The sequence below is a fragment of the Entelurus aequoreus genome, linkage group LG11 (assembly GCF_033978785.1).
Source record: "Entelurus aequoreus isolate RoL-2023_Sb linkage group LG11, RoL_Eaeq_v1.1, whole genome shotgun sequence".
Classification (NCBI taxonomy): Eukaryota; Metazoa; Chordata; class Actinopteri; order Syngnathiformes; family Syngnathidae; genus Entelurus; species Entelurus aequoreus.
Genome location: NC_084741.1, coordinates 42,859,495 through 42,879,378, shown reverse-complemented (window position 1 = coordinate 42,879,378; position 19,884 = coordinate 42,859,495). Strand labels below are relative to the sequence as shown.

At 39.9% G+C, this 19,884-nt stretch overlaps 1 protein-coding gene across 17 annotated transcripts in view; it reads left to right on the top strand.

Annotated features, from left to right (window-relative positions):
• The window catches only part of LOC133660156 (focal adhesion kinase 1-like), a 104,261-nt gene that overhangs the window by 59,426 nt on the left and 24,951 nt on the right, over positions 1-19,884 (top strand). For 13 of the 17 annotated variants that reach the window (XM_062063365.1, XM_062063364.1, XM_062063355.1 and 10 more), the window contains 4 exons: positions 6,744-6,855; positions 18,627-18,704; positions 18,854-19,042; positions 19,319-19,444. In XM_062063365.1, coding sequence (XP_061919349.1) covers positions 6,744-6,855; positions 18,627-18,704; positions 18,854-19,042; positions 19,319-19,444 — 505 coding nt within the window. The remainder of the gene's footprint in view (positions 1-6,743; positions 6,856-18,626; positions 18,705-18,853; positions 19,043-19,318; positions 19,445-19,884) is intronic. The other 4 variants (XM_062063357.1, XM_062063351.1, XM_062063362.1 and 1 more) reach the window with 2 other exon arrangements.

The following is a 19,884-nucleotide window of genomic DNA, read 5'->3' as shown; positions in this document are numbered from 1 at the left end:
TGCCATGAAGATGGAAGGTCGAAACGATACAATACTTTACTGTTTAGTCCTAAAAACTTCCTTGTGTGGACAAGAACTAAGTGACACAAATGTGGTAATTAAAGTATTTCTAAAACAACATACATTAGGTGTCTTCAAATGGCACAGTGAACCCCCCCTCGCGGGTGATAGATTGTATATGTTTTTCTGGTCCGACTCCAGAACTCTGTTTACTAATGTATTAATTTTCAATTTATTATAAATCAAGTTGGCTTAGCAGGTTTTATTTTTCTGAAGCTACTGCACCTCTTAAAATCTTTTGGTGCCTCCCACTTTGAAAACTTTCAACATATCCAACGATACCTTTGCACAGTACTACACTATTTCTGCAATGTCTGAATTAATCTTGAGAATCTCCTTTACCTGTCTTGTATACACATTACATTTTTGTATCCTGTGTGTTGAAAGCCACTGAGCCCACAATGTTGCTATGTCAATTTTCCAACCTTTGTGTTCTAATAGTAGACTGCACAACTGACTCATACTTCTGCAGTAAATCTACCGTCTGACGTCGCCAACCATGGTCATATTTCCTTCTAAGATTGAATCATCTACTACATGGTTCCCTTTGTCATTGATATGCGTGAGATTTGTCACTTTTAGCAAAACAGGTTGCATGAAAGAAGCTTAAAAAGATTTGTCCTGTGAAAACACAGCTGTTATAGATTTTCCACACAACCCTAAACCTAGCTAATCTCACGCATTTACCTTCACGTGTTACCACACTCGCATTACTTTTACAGAAGTCCAATTTTAAATATAAAAATATTTAAATGTAATATTTCTTCCACTTTTTGGACAACAGGGGTCACTGTGATTACTCTGGTACTCTATTCCCGTCACAGTACAGTAGTATCATTATAGTTGCTGATGCTGCTGCAAAGTTTAACTTGTGGTCCCTTAGCTAATCCTTAATGTTAGATTTTGCACATTTGCATAAATAAAAATAAGTATGACACTAAGAGTTTCCTTTAGACACATATATTTTGTCTCTTTTTCTCTCTTTGAAATGGTAAAATAGGAAAATAAGAGTACGTATTTAACTGCAGCGGTTTTATGAGTTGTCTCCAAACCAGTATGACTCACACCTTAAATTCCTTCGTGATACTGTACCTCCTGTTTAATTGCGTCAGCTTTTCTTTCCGTAGTTGTATTCTTCTACTCCTCCTATATACCCTTTTTTCCTTGTTGTGCCTCATACTTTCATTTCAAAGCAGCCACACTGCTCAAATTCATGCACGTCAGCATATTTGTTGCACACATGCTTGGCGGTCAATGCGAAACTAAAATATTTCCTAATTCTCATGCCATCACGTAAAGTCATTGACAGTATTAACAAGAGGAAGTTGTCGATCTTATTAAAGGGCAAAGGGTTCTCCTTTGGTCTGGAAAACTTTTATATTATAATATCAATTATAGGTCACGCCTGCCAAATATGCAGCTCTCAGCTTCCCTCACAGTTTTCTGAGACAGAGGACCAACATGTCTGTGTGGATGTGTGTGTGCGTGTGTGCGTGTGTGTGTGTGTGTGTGTGTGTGTGTGTGTGTGTGTGTGTGTGTGTGTGTGTGTGTGTGTGTGTGTGTGTGTGTGTGTGTGTGTGTGTGTGTGTGTGTGTGTGTGTGTGTGTGTGTGTGTGTGTGTGTGTGTGTGTGTGTGTGTGTGTGTGTGTGTTTAAACAGTGGGCAGCTGCCAGGAGTTGCAGCTTGCCAACAGACACAGAAAAAGACGGAATAGTGAGAGAGAATAAGTGTAGGAAAAAAAGGAGTGCGCTTCGAAAGAGCTTGTCTGCAAGTGGTGGAAGCTTGCTCACTTGTTTTTGTCACACTTTGCTGATTTCTCTGCTGCTTTATAGCACGCTACTGGGAGAATTAGGTTTTGTCTTGTTAGCAATGCTGGAATTAGTTATTTAACTTGGTCCCTAAGTGCACCTCATTTGTGGATTTTATTGGCTGTAGAAGTGGATGTTGAGAGGAAACACTGCTGGTATTAGTGTGCTCTTCTTAAGGTAAAGTACTAACTTCTTTATCTGTCTCTTTATCTATAAGACAAATTGCTGCATCAGGTTAGTACATTGACTGCACTGATGTATGAATGTAGGCATCTCAATCTCAAACATTACTGTCAATGAATAATTTTTCACCTTGCAGTTGATATACACCAACTGGGACTTAAAAGTACTGAAGAAAACCTTAATTGACACAGTCAATGAACACAGTCAGGGAGCACAGACCTCCAAGGTTTAATTAAAAATGCATGTGACCTTGTTTGAAGGGATTGACTATGGTACATTTTACCAAATGTGAAGTTTTATCCAGATTTCGAATTACCTATAGTATGTTGGGGATGTTTTTTTATTACGCTATATGCAAATTCTCATGGAACTTTGAATAATATATACCTAAACCAGAGGTCTTCAACTCCAACTTTTACTAAATAAAAATAGTACAGAGCTACTAATTTTTGTAATGTTTATTTTCATATCTTATTTCAATCTAGAAAAGGAAATACGTTTTTGGAAGAGCATTAACAAAATGTTAGTATCCACAACTCACATTTTGTATCAAACATGTTTGTTCATCTGCATCTTAAATTTCAGTATGCATTTCTATCTAGTGCAGGTTTTTAATCACTATTTGAGCTACTTTGACGAAAATAAATAATTGTGTGTTTTATTTATATGACTGTCAGCATTTAAATTGTTCTTTACTTCTGAAGCAGATCGCTACTTGAACAGTGCTGCTGTTGTCTTTGTACTATTTTGTGCTAATGTGTCATTAAATGGAAGCATCATGTCTGAGTTGAACAATTAAAAAATACTAAGAGTTTAATCAAATATTATTTTACCCTTTAGTGAGCTATTTAATATCAGCTGGCGTTTTACTAAACGATACGTTGAGACATATGAACATTATTTTGTGGGAAGTTGGGCAAAAACAAAGAAATCATGTAAAAACAAATCTAGTGTTTTCCATACTATAACTCTGGATCGGCACAATCAAATTTAGTGCTACCTGTTATAGCCTCACTAATAAACACATTATAATGGGACTGTCTCAATGCAGCTTGTTGTTAGCTTGTCTGTACAGTAGAAGGCTACGTAACTGCTTCTTCATAACCACCTAGTTTACCAGAGAATGAAGACATGGCGTCAGCATTGACGATTAGCAACATAGGTTCTATATTTAGCAGGTATTCAGTCATCTCTAGATCATCTTTAAAAGAAAAAAATGCGGCTAGCCACAAATGTGACTTTTTCTGGTGTTAATGGAGACTTTTGAAAACTAATATGAACAATGGGCAGCGGTTCTGTGCTTCTCACCGTTACCGAAAGCACTCAAGCCTGTGACAATAAAAAAACACAAAAGAAGATACCTAACAAAGTTCGATTATATGTCTAATTTGAATCAAATGTGTCAAGGTCAATTATGCAATTAGGGAATGACAATGTAAAACGTTTTACCAGAAGAATGAAAGCTGTTGTATATAATATTCTTCTACTCGCCAAACGTTGCACACAAACACCTACTGAGTTGCTTGTGCTATTATTTTTCTGCCAAATACACCACACTGTTTCTAAACCCCAAAGTGTGACCCCATAAATTGAAATTTCTCACACAGCTCAAAGCACTCTACAAAACACTCACTGAAACTCCTAGGGTATTCAGTCAAATCGCAGGTAAAGATTCCATCTAATATACCGAAAATATGGTCTGATTACAAGAAAATTTGATAAAGCCACACAATTTGATACATACTTTTAGGACACTGACAAGAATGTGTGTAAAATTTGAGCAAGATTAGTTGAAAAACATGGCCGCCATCAATCAAAACATTTTTGGTCATATGTCTAATGATAAAACGTGGAGGATATTTGTGTTGCATTTATGCTAGCATGTCCCCCAAAGCATTTTGAGCAAAACTCATAGGACAATTAGTATTCCCACATGATTACAAATTATTTTACATTTCAGTTAAGGTCTTACGTAGTTATATCAATTTGCTGCCAATTGTCTACACTGGATATCTCTCAAGTGAGAAGAGTTTTTACACTAAAGCTTGGTGTTGTCTCAGTCTGAATAAATAAACAAAGCCCTTGTTGTTCCAGATGGTGGTGTGGTCTTGGTGGGAGGGAGTGTTGATGTTACTAGGAGGTGAGGTTACCACCATTACACCCCCTAAATCAAGTAGATTAATGTGATCGTTCCTCCTGTGAGATTTTGAATGATACGTGGCGAGGCTCACTGGTGATGTCGGCCATCAGCCAGTAGAACCAGGGCAGTGGAAATCCACTTACCTAGGCCGGCGAGGAACGCTTTGGGACAAGGAGAGCGAGTTGCAACAACAGTGCTGTGTGAGTCCGCAAAAGTAGGCTATAATGAATGTCGTATTTTTAAAGACGTATAAATGTTACAATGTTTGATACAAGTGTTAAACAATTTCAACGCCTCACATCATAAGGTTCATGTATTTTGGCCTAAGCTTGCAAACAGTTTTGGATGCCTCTGTTTGTGGAGTTTTACAATCTGGCTACGTCGTGACATCAGGTGGATGAATGTATTTAGACATTAAGTGAAGCTTTCATCCAGAGGCTTCAAGCTAAGAGGAAACATAAAAATAAAGTATTATTTTTATCTAATTGTGGTATGCTGTAATGTATATAATAACTAAGACACCACTGACGTGTCACATACACTGGCGTAAGTGCTGCTAAAAGCAGTTTTTTATGCAAAGTCAGAATCGATCGGCTAGTGTGTAAGTGTACCTAATGTGTGTGGATGCATTTATAAAATGTTTATTAAGGTTATTTTTCATTGTGTCCGGAAAGAAAATAGCGATGACAACTTCAAGATATATATTTAAAACAGTTGACATTATTAAAACATAAATTATGATACTTTCAGAGGGGCATGCTTTCATTGCAATCGGAAAAGGCCTTCAGAATAAAACATATTGCAGACAGACTTAAAGAGCCGGTTATAAAACTGACTGTGGAGCAAAATGTATGCAACATTTACTCCAAAGCATACCCAATTCATATTATCCAGACATCAAGTGTTGTAAATGTAGATTAAAATCATCAAAGGTCCCCTTTAAGTAAAATTAAATAAAACAATTTGTTCCAAGAATAATAAAAACCTGTTATTAAAACAGCAGGTGTAACCTACACACTGCTGATGATATACTTTGCCAATTACATATACACAAAAATTCCCTTCCGTTAGAGGCCTGGCACTTATGTTATGTCTTCTGCCTGCATATGTGTAGGAAAGGCTAACAGCTGCTGCTAACCCAGTGCTTCTCAAATATTTTCTGTTACACCCCCCTAGAAAGAAGAATATATTGTGCGCCCCTCCACTCTCCACCGTGACTATAAATAGTATAATTTGTCTATAAAATTGTGATAACTATACCTCTACATAACATTGTAAGCTTATTAACATTAAAGAAACAACACTTTCCTCGTCTCCCACCGTGGTTACAGTGAAGCTAAGTGGTACATACGCTTCGTCATATTTTGGTACAGGAAAAAAAGCATGTTCCCCAGGGAGGCCCGCCCCACTATTTGAGAAGGACTGTGCTAGCCAGACGATACACTACAATGTTTTTTTTTTTACCATAAACTCAATGATGACAAACTATAGTCGTAGTCATAACCAGATACATGATTGAAAGGAAAAAATGTGCCAATCAGGATCCAAGCTAAAAGTAAAGTCAGTTCAACCTTTGCTTTGCTGATATATCACAAGCTAATGTCACTAGTAACACAAGCACTTAGTGTATTATGAATTAGGTGACAGTTGGACAAAAGCACATAAATAACTACATAGATGTCCTGCATTTTTAAAATTGTTGTTACTAGGTAATCACAGTATATCGCAAATGATCTCAGCAGGAAACTTGACGAATGTTACCACTGATACTGTCATTCAAATGTGCGATTTAATGGGGATAAAGGACAAAGCTTGCCAAGAGACAGACTAGAGCAGGTGCACGGACACACACACATGGTGGGAGACAACAGTACAGGAGGGTAATGATGTTGCTGAAAATAGCATGTTGAGGACAGGACAGCAGAAAGAGTGTGTGCTTGATCCTCTGAACAACTTCTGTTTTGTGGAACCATCAGCTCTTTCGAGAAGCTTAACGGTTTGGATTAGCAGGGACAGGGAATTGGTTAAGAAGGACCTATGTAGCAAGGAAATTCTCTTTCCACGGTAGGATATGGAAAGTGCTTTCATGTTTCTAAAGCTGGAACAGATTTCTTTTACTGCACTTATTACAGGGTCGAGTTATGAAGGTGCACTGTTTTGACACTAGCATTTCTCAGAGAGCATTTTTATTGCTCTGTCTTCATGTAATCACATTAGCATACGGTTATGTTACAATAACGGTCTGCTAAAGATGCGTGCTCATGGGGCAGCATCTGTTGAAAAGATTTATTACAAGTGCGCATGTGTGTCATATTATCTTTATCGAGCTCGTTCAAGTGCTTTTAAAGACCTGATTGATCAAGATGCCATTATGCTTTTCATTGCACTGGATAGGTTTTATTATACCTGAGCCACATTATACAAGAATACCAGTGCTTAATGGTTCAAAACCGTATGCTTTTGGACTACAACACTGGACATTAGGAGACCATGTCTGCTGACTAGTGCAGCAGTAGAAAACCTATCACATATTGTTTTTTCTCCTTTTGCAGTACCATACTAGAGGAGGAAAAGCTTCAGCAGAAGGAGAGGAACAGGATGGAGATGAGGAGGCAGGTCACCGTTTCTTGGGACTCGGGAGGATCTGATGAAGCACCACCAAAAGTAAGACCACATGTCTCTGTGTTTTAGGTTGAATTAATCTCTAAAATCAGTACACATTGCATAGTCCGACTACGCATCATTCACTGTGGAAGTTGTGATATAATTCAGATTCTACCAGATTTACTGGTCATTTTCAATCAAACACATTACAAAGACCAAACATACCAACATGAGCAAGGACAGCTGAGTACCTTAAGTAGTGTAACTGGAAAAATATGCATTACTTACCTGCAGTCTAGAGTCAGTAAGCCAACACTCAACAATTTGTTGCCCCAGCTGTTGGCTACTTTATCCCAGCTTACAGCCATCTTAAACATCTGTTAGTTCCTCCTCATGGCTATTTCATACAAAGACCTACATTATGTCATGAAAAAACACATGATATTGAGACATTTGTTTTTTTAAAGATCCTTTGTTGTACTTTTTCAACCATTTTAAATAAGTCTCAGAGGTCCCACAATAGTGTGTTGGATGTGTGTTGGCCACTAGAAATATGTGGAAAAGGAAAAAAAAAAAAACATCCATCCATTTTCTACCGCTTATTCCCTTCGGGGTCGCGAGGGGCGCTGGAGCCTATCTCAGCTACAGTCGGGCGGAAGGCGGTGTACACCCTGGACAAGTCGCCACCTCACCGCAGGGCCAATATAAATGATAAATGATAAATGGGTTATACTTGTATAGCGCTTTTCTACCTTCAAGGTACTCAAAGCGCTTTTGACAGTATTTCCACATTCACCCATTCACACACACATTCACACACTGATGGCGGGAGCTGCCATGCAAGGCGCTAACCAGCAGCCATCAGGAGCAAGGGTGAAGTGTCTTGCTCAAGGACACAACGGACGTGACTAGGTTGGTAGAAGGTGGGAATCGAACCAGGAACCCTCCGATTGCTGGCACGGCCACTCAACCAACTTCGCCACGCCGTCCCATATATATAGGGATATAGAAAAAACGTTTTATTTTAAAATGTTTGAATATATTTGAAGCGTGATGTGGCTAAGAACGATTATTCTTTAATAGGGCTGTCTTAATACATTGACAAATGTTAGAGTTAGGCTACGTTCACACTGCAGTGTCGGATGTCCAATTCGTTTTGGTTTTTTCAAATCCGATCTTTTCAGTTGCCATTCATATTACCCAAAAAAAATTAGATTTATAATGTGAATGCAATCTGACGCGCATGCAGACATGACCTCATGACGTCACACGCACTGCAGTGTTTAGAAGTAAAAATGGCTTCAACTCAGTACTGCCGCATTTTTGGCAATTACAAGGATCTTGTGCAATCAAAGTCAACAGTTACTGATCCCAAGATTTTTGCTTTGATGTCTGCTTGAAGAGCAGTCGGAGACAGGGGTGCTGGAAGTTTCACGTGAGTTGCTAAAACATTTTATTTTTACCTGTTTTCTGCTGCTTGTCAGTTATTTACTATTTATAACTGTCTATTTTGGCGAATAATTATGACGCTTATCACTTTTTGATGACATTCTGGTCGGATGATTGCGACATTCACATTGCGGACGTATCACATATACAGTATATATTATTTATCTCCACATACGAAAGAGGCCTGAGTTGGATATTAAACATTCGGAATTGCACTGTTTACACTGATATGAAACTATCCAATACAGGTTGCATATGGGAAAAAACTTGGAATTGACCTGCAGTGAGAACAAGGCCTTAGATTATTTTCCATGATTGCAAAGTCACAGAAACACAACCGCCTCACCCGGAACTTGGCCGGAACAAAATAAATCCTGAAATAGTTTTAATGGCAGGTTTTAAAATGGCAGTTTTAAAACCTGTTTAAAATACTGTTCGGGCGCATCTTCTATGACAAAACAAGCAAGGAAATAATAAATGAATGTTGGTCATAAACAGGCTCAACATCATTACTAACTAGTTTTTGCATAAAATGGGATCTTTAAAGGCCTACTGAAATGATTTTTTTTTATTTAAACGGGGATAGCAGATCCATTCTATGTGTCATACTTGGTCATTTCGCGATATTGCCATATTTTTGCTGAAAGGATTTAGTAGAGAACATCGACGATAAAGTTCGCAACTTTTGGTCGCTGATAAAAGAAGCCTTGCCTGTACCGGAAGTAGCGTGACGTCGCAGGTGGAAGGGCTCCTCACATTTCCCCATTGTTTACATCAGCAGCGAGAGCGATTTGGACCAAGAAAGCGACGATTACCCCATTAATTTGAGTGAGGATGAAAGATTTGTGGATGAGGAACGTGAGAGTGAAGGACTAGAGTGCAGTGCAAGACGTATCTTTTTTCGCTCTGACCGTAACTTAGGTACAAAGGCTCATTGGATTCCACACTTTCTCCTTTTTCTATTGTGGATCACGGATTTGTATTTTAAACCACCTCGGATACTATATCCTCTTGAAAATGAGAGTCGAGAACGCGAAATGGACATTCACAGTGACTTTTATCTCCATGACAATACATCGGTGAAGCACTTTAGCTACGGAGCTAACGTGATAGCATCGTGCTTAAATGCAGATAGAAACAAAATAAATAAGCCCCTGACTGGAAGGATAGACAGAAGATCAACAATACTACTATCAGGAGACACCGAACCAAACACTGGACCTGTAACCACACGGTTAATGCTGTGCCGCCTGTCGAAGCCTAGCAATGCTGTTGCTAACGACGCCATTGAAGCTAACTTAGCTACGGGACCTCGTCAGAGCTATGATAAAAACATTAGCGCTCCACCTACGCCAGCCCTCATCTGCTCATCAACACCCGTGCTCACCTGCGTTCCAGCGATCGACGGCGCGACGAAGGACTTCACCCGATCATCGATGCGGTCGGCGGCTAGCGTCGGATAGCGCGTCTGCTATCCAACTCAAAGTCCTCCTGGTTGTGTTGCTGCAGCCGGCCGCTAATACACAGATCCCACCTACAGCTTTCTTCTTTGCAGTCTCCATTGTTCATTAAATAAATTGCAAAAGATTCACCAACACAGATGTCCAGAATACTGTGGAATTTTGCGATGAAAACAGAGCTGTTTGTATTGGGATACAATGTGTCCCAATACTTCCGGTTCAACCATTGACGTCACGCGCAAACGTCATCATACCTACACGTTTTCAACCGGAAGTTTCCCGGGAAATTTAAAATTGCACTTTATAAGTTAACCCGGCCGTATTGGCATGTGTTGCAATGTTAAGATTTTATCATTGATATATAAACTATCAGACTGCGTGGTCGGTAGTAGTGGATTTCAGTATCAATCAATCAATCAATGTTTATTTATATAGCCCTAAATCACAAGTGTCTCAAAGGGCTGTACAAGCCACAACGACATCCTCGGTACAGAGCCCACATACGGGCAAGGAAAAACTCACCCCAGTGGGACGTCGGTGAATGACTATGAGAAACCTTGGAGAGGACCGCATATGTGGGTAACCCCCCCCCCTCTAGGGGAGACCGAAAGCAATGGATGTCGAGTGGGTCTGACATAACATTGTGAAAGTCCAGTCCACAGTGGATCCAACACATCAGCGGGAGTCCAGTCCACAGCGGGGCCAACAGGAAACCATCCCGAGCGGAGACGGGTCAGCAGCGCAGGCCTTTAAGGGGACTCTGAATCAGTCAATCAAACTTTATTTCTAAAGTGTTTTTAATACATAAAAGAAATGCAACACTAAGTGATTTACAGACAAAAAAAAAATACCCCGATGACCCACATCCCCCATCATCAATCACAAAAACACACACACACACACACACATACACACCCACATAACCACACACGCACACACACTCACAAATGAATGCATGGCTGAGTACAAAGGAGCTAGGTGAAGAAACACTATCACAGGAGCCATCTGCACCAGGGGTCAACAGACCAAGGCCACCAGGACGCTGATACAAAGCGCTCCCACAGCCATGGCCGATAAGCCCTGACGCAAAGGGCTCCCTCTGAAGGGCGCTGGAAAGTAAAAATAATAAAACATGTAAAATAGTAAGAACCATGAGTATAGGAATAAAGGATCAAATACAAGTAAAACATATTATGAAGGTACAAATAATATTATATACAGTAAATTTATAATAAATAAATAGAACTCAACAAAAATATTATGTAAAATTCAAATCAAAAAGGTGGGTCTTAAGCCTGCTCCTAAAAACATGAACGTTCTCTACATATTGTATTATTTGTATTTTTGCAGTTCTGTAAAAAGTTTGCCCATTCACTGCTATGGCTACCTAGTAGCCATATAATTACTAAATAATTACATGGCATCTATGTTCCTCTTTATAGTCATTATTTGCATTCTCTACCGTTTTTCTTTCTATTGTGTTTGCAGCCCAGTCACCGTCCTTCCCTGCAGCCCACCTTCAGTCTGGATTGTCTGTCCGCTTCCTCTCCTCACCATTGCCACCAAAACCAGCATTTTGCCTCACAGCTTTCCCTTTGCATTGGAAACCCTCCTCCTCCATCTCCTTGCACCCTCTCTCCCATATCTCCTCCAATGTCTTCATCTCTCCTTTTTTCCCCTCATTCTTCCGCTTTTCCCTTCGACTCGCCTCTTTTTCAGAGCAAAACGTATCACAGTTGTTGTTTCACTCAGCACCACACAAACCCCAGGTCCAGCTTGCACTTGCACGCTCATGCTGACTTTTGTTCTGACAGCTGCAAGACCATTCCCCCTACTGACGACCACCTACCATGTTCCTCCCAGTCAAAACCAAACGGCGCCCTTCCCTTACTTCGACACTTAAATCGACTCCCTTCCCATCCCAGTCCTAATTCTCTGAGTTGCATATTGTCAGATGCCTGTTCCCTTACCTTCCAGAATTCCAAACTTAAAGCTTCTCTGTTACCAAACAGCTGCCAAACTAATGCCTCAGTCCAACTCCAACCTCAGTGTGGGAGGACCTTGCCGCTCCCTCTTTCTCTTTCATGCGCCGACCGACTATTCCCAATGCCCTCTGGTTGTACTCCGCCAACAATCACTCCCTATCCACCTAAACAAAGCTATGACCTTCCTGTAACTATCCACACAACTTGTCCAACCTCTTGCACACTTTCCCCTCACAGACCATTAAAGGCAGGTGATATCGTTTCGCAATAGCTAGCATTTCACAAATACTTACTCACTAATGGACATGCATTATATTATGTTGCAACATTCTTTTTTTCTGCTCCACATCAACTCTTTTTTTTTAGTTATACTTGTGTAGTAACATTGCAGGGAAGTGAGCCTGTGAACCACTCCTGCACAACTGGGTTACATATTTTATTCACATGAAAACTGCGTACATCTACTTAAATAATTCAGTTAACATTGGTGTAATATTCACTTTAACCTTTTAAAACCTTACCCCAGTACCATCTGTGTTGCTATGGTAATTGTTACACTTGTACCAACATGCACGTGCTGCACATCAACATTACCAGAAGAACGTCAGCTAAAAGCTTAAAACTATCCATCCATCCATTCATGTTCTACCGCTTATCCCTTTCGGGGTTGCGGGGGGTGCTGGAGCCTATCTCAGCTACAATCGGGCGGAAGGCGGGGTACACCCTGGACAAGTCGCCACCTCATCGCAGGGCCAACACAGATAGACAGACAACATTCACACTCACATTCACACACTAGGGCTAATTTAGTGTTGCCAATCAACCTATCCCCGGGTGCATGTCTTTGGAGGTGGGAGGAAGCCGTAGTACCCGGAGGGAACCCACGCAGTCACGGGGAGAACATGCAAACTCCACACAGAAAGATCCCGAGCGCAGGATCGAACTAATTTGAAGAAAATAGAAAAATTCAAACCACAAGCTCTTAAATGGGCATATTTTCAAAAAGAAGCGAACAACACAAAACCATCATATGTGATGAAGAACTTTACAAAAAAAAAAAGACTAATGTCACAAACTTTGACAGCTTAAACTTCTGCCGTTAAAACTCATTTAATTAGCAGCTTCAAATAATGTGGACCCTATTAAGCAAAACAAAATGTTCTTACCTATTGGTACCTGTTTTTGTGAATTTGGGATCCCTATAAGTCCCGAAAATGTAAAATCAAACCGTGGAGGCATGGCAAAGATATATATAAAACAATCTTTCCTTTCTTCATACTTCCTCCAAACGAGCGGTTTGGAATTCGTCCAATTTGTGACTTTTTTTCCCAATTGTGTTGTCAGCTGATACCTCCATATATGGTAGAGGTTTACCCGAAGAGTTTACTCGAGTCCGCCATTGTAGTCCGACGCTGTAGTCAACAAGCGCATTCTCTTCCTCTGTCATCTTGTTCTGGGAAAGACTGACTTGTAGATGCACGTGCATCCTCCGCTGTTGCCATTTCTAATACAAAGTAGTGTATAGGTTTAACTTACATCTGTCGGTAGACTCCACATGGAAGCTTTTAAAAACTACAACATGGTTGGTGGCGAGATGACGCAGTCGAAGTGGAGGCACGTAAATATCCTCAGAATGCTCCATTTTGTGGGCAGTCTTATTTATGTGCTGAAGCCCTCCTCCAGGCCCACCTGGCCAAGCTCCCTTCGACTGCTTCTCCACCCCAACAGCCATGTTGTAGTTTTTAGCGCTTCCATATCGAGTCTACTGTCAGATTTAAGATAGAACTTAGGCCACTTTGTGTTAGCATGTATGCATGTGCATGTAAGAGCCAGTCTGCCCCACATCAAGAAGACAGAGGAAATGAAGGAACTTATTGACTACAACTGAATAAAAATGGCGGACTCACGCAAAGCTCTTTAAGTAAACTGCGACTATCTACGGAGATATCCACTGACATAACTAAGGCAAAATTTGTCAATAAACTGTCAAATTCCAAACCGTAAGTTTGGAAGAAAGCAAGATTGTGTAATAAAAAATTCTGCCATGCCTCCGTTGTTTGATTTAAAATTTTCGGGACTTATGGGGATCACAAATAAATAAAAACAGGGACCAATTAGTAAGAAATGTTGGTTTTGCATAATAGGGCTCTTTTAAACTTACCCTATAGCTGGGTTGCAATCACATGACCTAGAGGCACATCCGGGCACTTCCGGGTTTCAGGCGATGGTCTAGAGAGCCCCAGTAGGCGACTGTTTATTTACCTGAATCAGTGCAAATTTGGCCGTATTTTGAAAGGTTTAGAGGCACATGAAAAAAATATTTAAAATGGGATGGAGTGGATTTTTACACTCTTAAGAAAAACATTTTTTTTAAAGATTTAAACCGTTTATCATCACCAAGATGTTACTGCTCACCTGAACCACACTTTGACCCTCACGGTATTTAAAGAAGGAAAGATTAGAGGCACATAATGTCTTTACATCTGAGGGGTCCACAAATTGAACATTAATGCGTGAAAAACTAAGTTAGAATTATTCCTGCATTGCTAAGTACCATATTTGATTGACATAACGAGTGCTGTACTGCTGTTATCGTGACGCTAATGACAAAAAGGATAAGTTTGTTTGAAGTTCACTTCTGCTACAAATATTAGTCTCATTTACAATTCATGTCTGCAGTTGGTTTTATGGTGTGAAGTTCATATTTTGTCTCATTATTTAGATATAAATGTCCCTGTTGTTCAGCAATGTTTGCTAGCGATATCAAGATTCAGTATATGATGTTGAGCCTAGAAAATATTTAGTAATCTACTTTATTATTACTATTACGTTTATTTTCTTGATGCTACCACCAAAGACTCTATAATGTGGTCATCTGTGTCGAATAAAGCACTTGGTTTTCCTGCTCAACAACAATTATAAGCTTTTAGTTGCTGTTATGAAAATAAAGAAAGAACTAACAATTAAAATATTTATTACAAGGACTTAACATGACGTTAGTTTATTTGCACAACCAGGTCTTCATACTTATTGGCATAGCAACAACAAAAGAACACAAACTAATTCGACCTAATTCTTTACGTTTAGTTCTGTCAAACACTATTAATATAGTAGAGAATAAACTTGATTGCATCACAGAAAATTTCTCAAACAAATCAAGTGTTCAAACAAACATTTCACAAAGTGATCACTGCAGACACCGTCCGATTGTATTCCGCAAGATGATGAAGTTGATATTTTTAAGAGCCACTTCCTTCGACGCAGTTTTTTTTCCCCCCTGATTTTATTACCTTCATGAACCTCTTCTTTCTGGACTCTATGAAAGCTCTTTCCTATCTCTCTATTTGAATGACTAGAACACCCAAGAACAGAACAGCAGTACAGCATTTTCTGCTCAAACTTTACACTCACTCTTACTTGTTTTAATGCTACGCTTAAGCTGCTTGACCATCGTGTGTATTAAGCTGCGTAGAATAAAAACAGATATGACGTCATATGCAACATCATATCCATTTCACGACATAGTGAATATGTAAACAGCTAAAATTATGCACAAAGCAAACTTTAACCTGTTACCGAAGAATGTACAACAATTATTTTCAACAAAAGAGACGAAATATAACCTTAGAGAAACATGTAATTTAAAACATTTATATGCACGTACAACACTTTAGTATATCATTATGTGGAATCAAATTATGGAATGCCATCCATCCATCCATCCATCCATCTTCTTCCGCTTATCCGAGGTCGGGTCGCGGGGGCAGCAGTCTAAGCAGGGAAACCCAGACTTCCCTCTCCCCAGCCACTTCGTCCAGCTCCTCCCGGGGGATCCCAAGGCGTTCCCAGGCCAGCAGAAATTATGGAATGGATTAAGCAAATACATCAAATAATGTACTAATATGATCCAATTCCAGAAACTCATTAAACTTAGTGTTTACAAAGTACAAAGAAGAAGAACCATTATGAATACTCTGAATTCATTGGTAATCTTATTTATCTCACTATAAGTAAAACAACTTACTTCGCAAATGTTTTATTTATTTTTCAATTGCATTACTTATGGAGTATATTGTGAATAAATTGAGAACAGAAAGTGAACAAAAGTGTTAGCAACTGCTATGTAATGGAAAAGGGGTAGGATTATTTAAGCTCTGCTTCTTCCTACTACTTTTTGGATATGTTGAAAAGAAAAACTGGAAATTGGGCTGTATCGTGTTGTATGTATGCATGTTCGAAATAAACTCAACTCAACTCAGCTATAGCAGAAATATGTAAACTTTTATATCTATAGTAACCATCAGTGTGCCTTTTATTTTGATACCAAGATCATCCATGTACATAAAACTTGTACAGTTTAACACCCTTTTTCTTGTAATCCTTTCCAAAAGTCCACTGAAGAACGAGAAATAATGTATAGCCGAACAATCTTTTCCAGATACACAAAAATAATTATAGTTTACACGCAGAAAACAAAGTTAAATACATAGAAATGACAAAGGAACTGAATAAATGATCATTTAACATCACTTTTACTTTTATTGAAGACTCTTGTTGGCAAAAACAGCGTGGAGCAGAGAGAGGATGGTAGAGGAGAGCCAAACAAATGCTTTCTTCGTAATTTTCTACTTTTAGTTATATTTTGAATTCAACTGTTTATCACCTTCTTTATCAAAGTGCTAGATTTATTATGATTTTTTTTGCAATCATACTCAATAACTAAGGAGGTCAACAAAAACCAGAGCACAATTTTTGCCAAAAAGTATGAAAACCGAAATAACACTGTCGATACTTAGAAAAACTATTTGTTTTTTTCTAGACTAATGGAGCTAATAACCCCAAGGTTTATGATGTTTATGATTATCGATTCTCAAATTGATTGTTTTAATTATTCATTTATATTGGTTATGCTAAAATATCCACCCAAGAGGGAGCCGAACCAAGAATGTTGCAACTTTTTCCGAAGAGAGTGACTGTGCAGTCAGCATGATTGTGCAGTCCACCTGCCAGCATGTTGATGTTTGACCTTTGTTGTGTTTCATGTCATGGCAGCTATTTGTTTTTATCAGTTTCAGGTATTGTGTTGATGTGTCCTCAGATTATCACAACCTATGTTTAGTTTGGTCATGACGTTTGTCCAAATCCTTCTTCCATTGGTCTTACAAACAAAGAATAAAGGCTATTCCTGGGTAGTTTAACATATTACAGTACGGTTAAGAAAATCCTGGGAAATTTTCAAATCATTATTAATCTTTAGTGTTCTATCAACAAAAAATATTTCAAGGCACCCATGTGCATTAGTGGAAAAAAAGAATAAGAATTAAAGCCATATTTTGTTTGGCTATGGTCGATCACATCACATTTCAAAATATTTTTACAGCCACAATCCAGACTAGTTGTAAGTCTCTGTGACATGTTTTTGTGGCAACGCTGTTTTTCCATGTCAGCACTGCACTTTGAACTTCATAGTGATGGATTGTGTCTGTGTGCAAGGCAGTGAATTGTGTGTGCCACAAAACTTACACACAAGCTGTTCAATATTACATTTCACAGCGATTTGGAAAGTATTGGCAGGGAAGGAGTTAGAACTGGGACACAGATAATGTAATACACCACTGGTATAACTAAAGAAATTGAACAAATGACTATTGGGCTACATCTGAAGTGAAAAAGCTACAGCAACACCTTAGTTAGATAAACCACATCATGAAAAAGGAGAGTACTTAAAGGGGTGCCTGCAGAAAGCCTCAGTTTGGACTCCAGTTTTCTATGTTTGCTAGCAAGGTTAAAATGTCAATGCAAGGATCTGCCGATGTGTTTACAGTGGTCAGAGTTTCTCTATACAACAGGAATTTGCTGCAAAATTGTTAGTCTCCAAAGTTTTAAAACTGAAATCAGGGTACGGTACGGTGTCATTCCCGGGCCCAATTCATCCCCCGGGCCGCCAGCTGAATAGCCTTGCAGTGATGCATCCAAAAGTGTCTGCTCAATGCTTGTGTATGATTGCCTAGTGGTTAGAGTGTCCGCCCTGAGATCGGTAGGTTGTGAGTTCAAACCCCGAGTCATACCAAGGACTATAAAAATGGGACCCATTACCTCCCTGCTCGGCACTCAGCATCAAAGGTTGGAATTGGGGGTTGAATCACCAAAAATGATTCCCGGCCGCGGCCACCACTGCTGCCCACTGCTCCCCTCACCTCCCAGGGGGTGAACAAGGAGATGGGTCAAATGCAGAGGACAAATTTCACCACACCTAATGTGTGTGTGACAATCATTGGTTACTTTAACTTAACTTAAGTAAGTTATGGTTCAGAAAAATACATGGAAAAAACATTCAATCAAGGCAATTTTACGAAAGTATAGCATATAATATTTAAATGTAAGTTTATAAACCGAATGCGTCCAATAACACATCTGTACTAGTAGTCAAGGTCTGCTGGTTTAAGGCACCATTACCACCAGTAGATGGTGCCCTTTGGCAAATCTTCAGTAGTTTACTGAAAGTGTGGATAAGTGGTGGACAAAGACTGAAACTTTTTAGTAAGCTGGGCTGCAGCTGTGTCATGATTTTATAACACTGACTTGCTTCACTCACACTGCAACTGTGTAACATGATATCACATCTAACCAGTATTCTGTCGTTCAATTGTGTGTGTGTGTGTGTGTGTGTGTGTGTGTGTGTGTGTGTGTGTGTGTGTGTGTGTGTGTGTGTGTGTGTGTGTGTGTGTGTGTGTGTGTGTGTGTGTGTGTGTGTGTGTGTGTGTGTGTGTGTGTGTGTGTGTGTGTGTGTGTGTGTGTGTGTGTGTAACACATGCTCTCTGTTCAGTTTGACAGCATACAGGCACACAAAATGGGAGATTGTTGTGTGCCCTGTCCTTGAGTTGTTTTTGTCTTTTCTTCTGACCGGTCCTCTTTTTTTCATTTCTTCTGGCCACAGCCCAGTAGACCAGGTTACCCCAGTCCGCGATCCAGTGAAAGTTACTACCCCAATCCCCAGCACCCTGGACACTACCAGGTATTGTAAGCAAGCTCCTAAGTGTAAGATATGTTGCCTTTGTGTACGTATACCAGTGGTGTATTACATTCTGTGTCCCAGTTTGTGCAGTACAACGTGTGCTTTGGTAGAAATGATCAAATATCCAAGATCCTCTCTGTATGTGTCAGATGGCAGGGTACCCCGGCCCTCACACGCTCCCTTCGGTGCCCAGCGCCCTCTACCCACCGCCGGCCGCAATGCTGGACACTCATCACGCGCACACGCACCCTCGCCACCACGTCCACGCTCACTCACATGTACAGCACCTCCCCCAGTCGCACGGACAGGACATGGTCCATTGGGGCTCAGCCATGGAGGTAGGAGACCAAATTTCATCTGGTTACTTCTTACCAAACCTACAGTTTAGTTTCTGGAGGTCAAAAAGAGCAAATAAAGCACTGATCCACACAAGCCATTGACATCCGTGATTTATTCCAGTGTGTCTGCCCACTGTGTTGCTCCGGCTTCTCATAAGTTGCTATCTGTGTTTGTCTTCATCCATGTGTCCCTGTGTTGCATGTTTGCTGTCGTGAATTGTTTATTTTGTGCGTCTTTTGCGTGTGTGTGGTGTCTTTTTGTGTGTGTGTATGTAGGACAGAGAACTAGACTTGCAGCCGTGTGTAGGCCAGCAGTGCCTGTTAATGGAGGAACAGCTGATGCTACAACAGCAGCAGATGGAGGAGGATCGTAGGTGGCTGGAGCAAGAGGAAAGGCTGCTGGTAACACACTTGGAACACACAGTGGACAAAACTTTACAGGCTACAGTATACTGTACATGCTTTTTAGGCATTTCAACGATATACTGTAACCTGATCTGACAAGCATTTATTTATGTGTCGCCAATGCCCCCTTTAAGTGTGATCTTGAGATATGTTATTGTTTACTGCATGGGAAAGTTGTCTTGTTTATTTTTGCGTTTTTTTGCGTTTCATCTCCAAGATGCATGTCGCCATCATATTTGATCCAATCTATCAAATGCTTATCAATTATGCTGCATTTGTGATGAAGGAATAGTGATATTAAAATAAAATAGTGTTTCTTTTTAATATTACTAACTATTTCCATGGGTGTATTGGCGTGGTCCATTATGCGGCCTTTGTTGAGGGTTGAGTTGATTCCCAGCCAGTGACCCAATACCTCGCCCCTCTCCAGTCCTAAA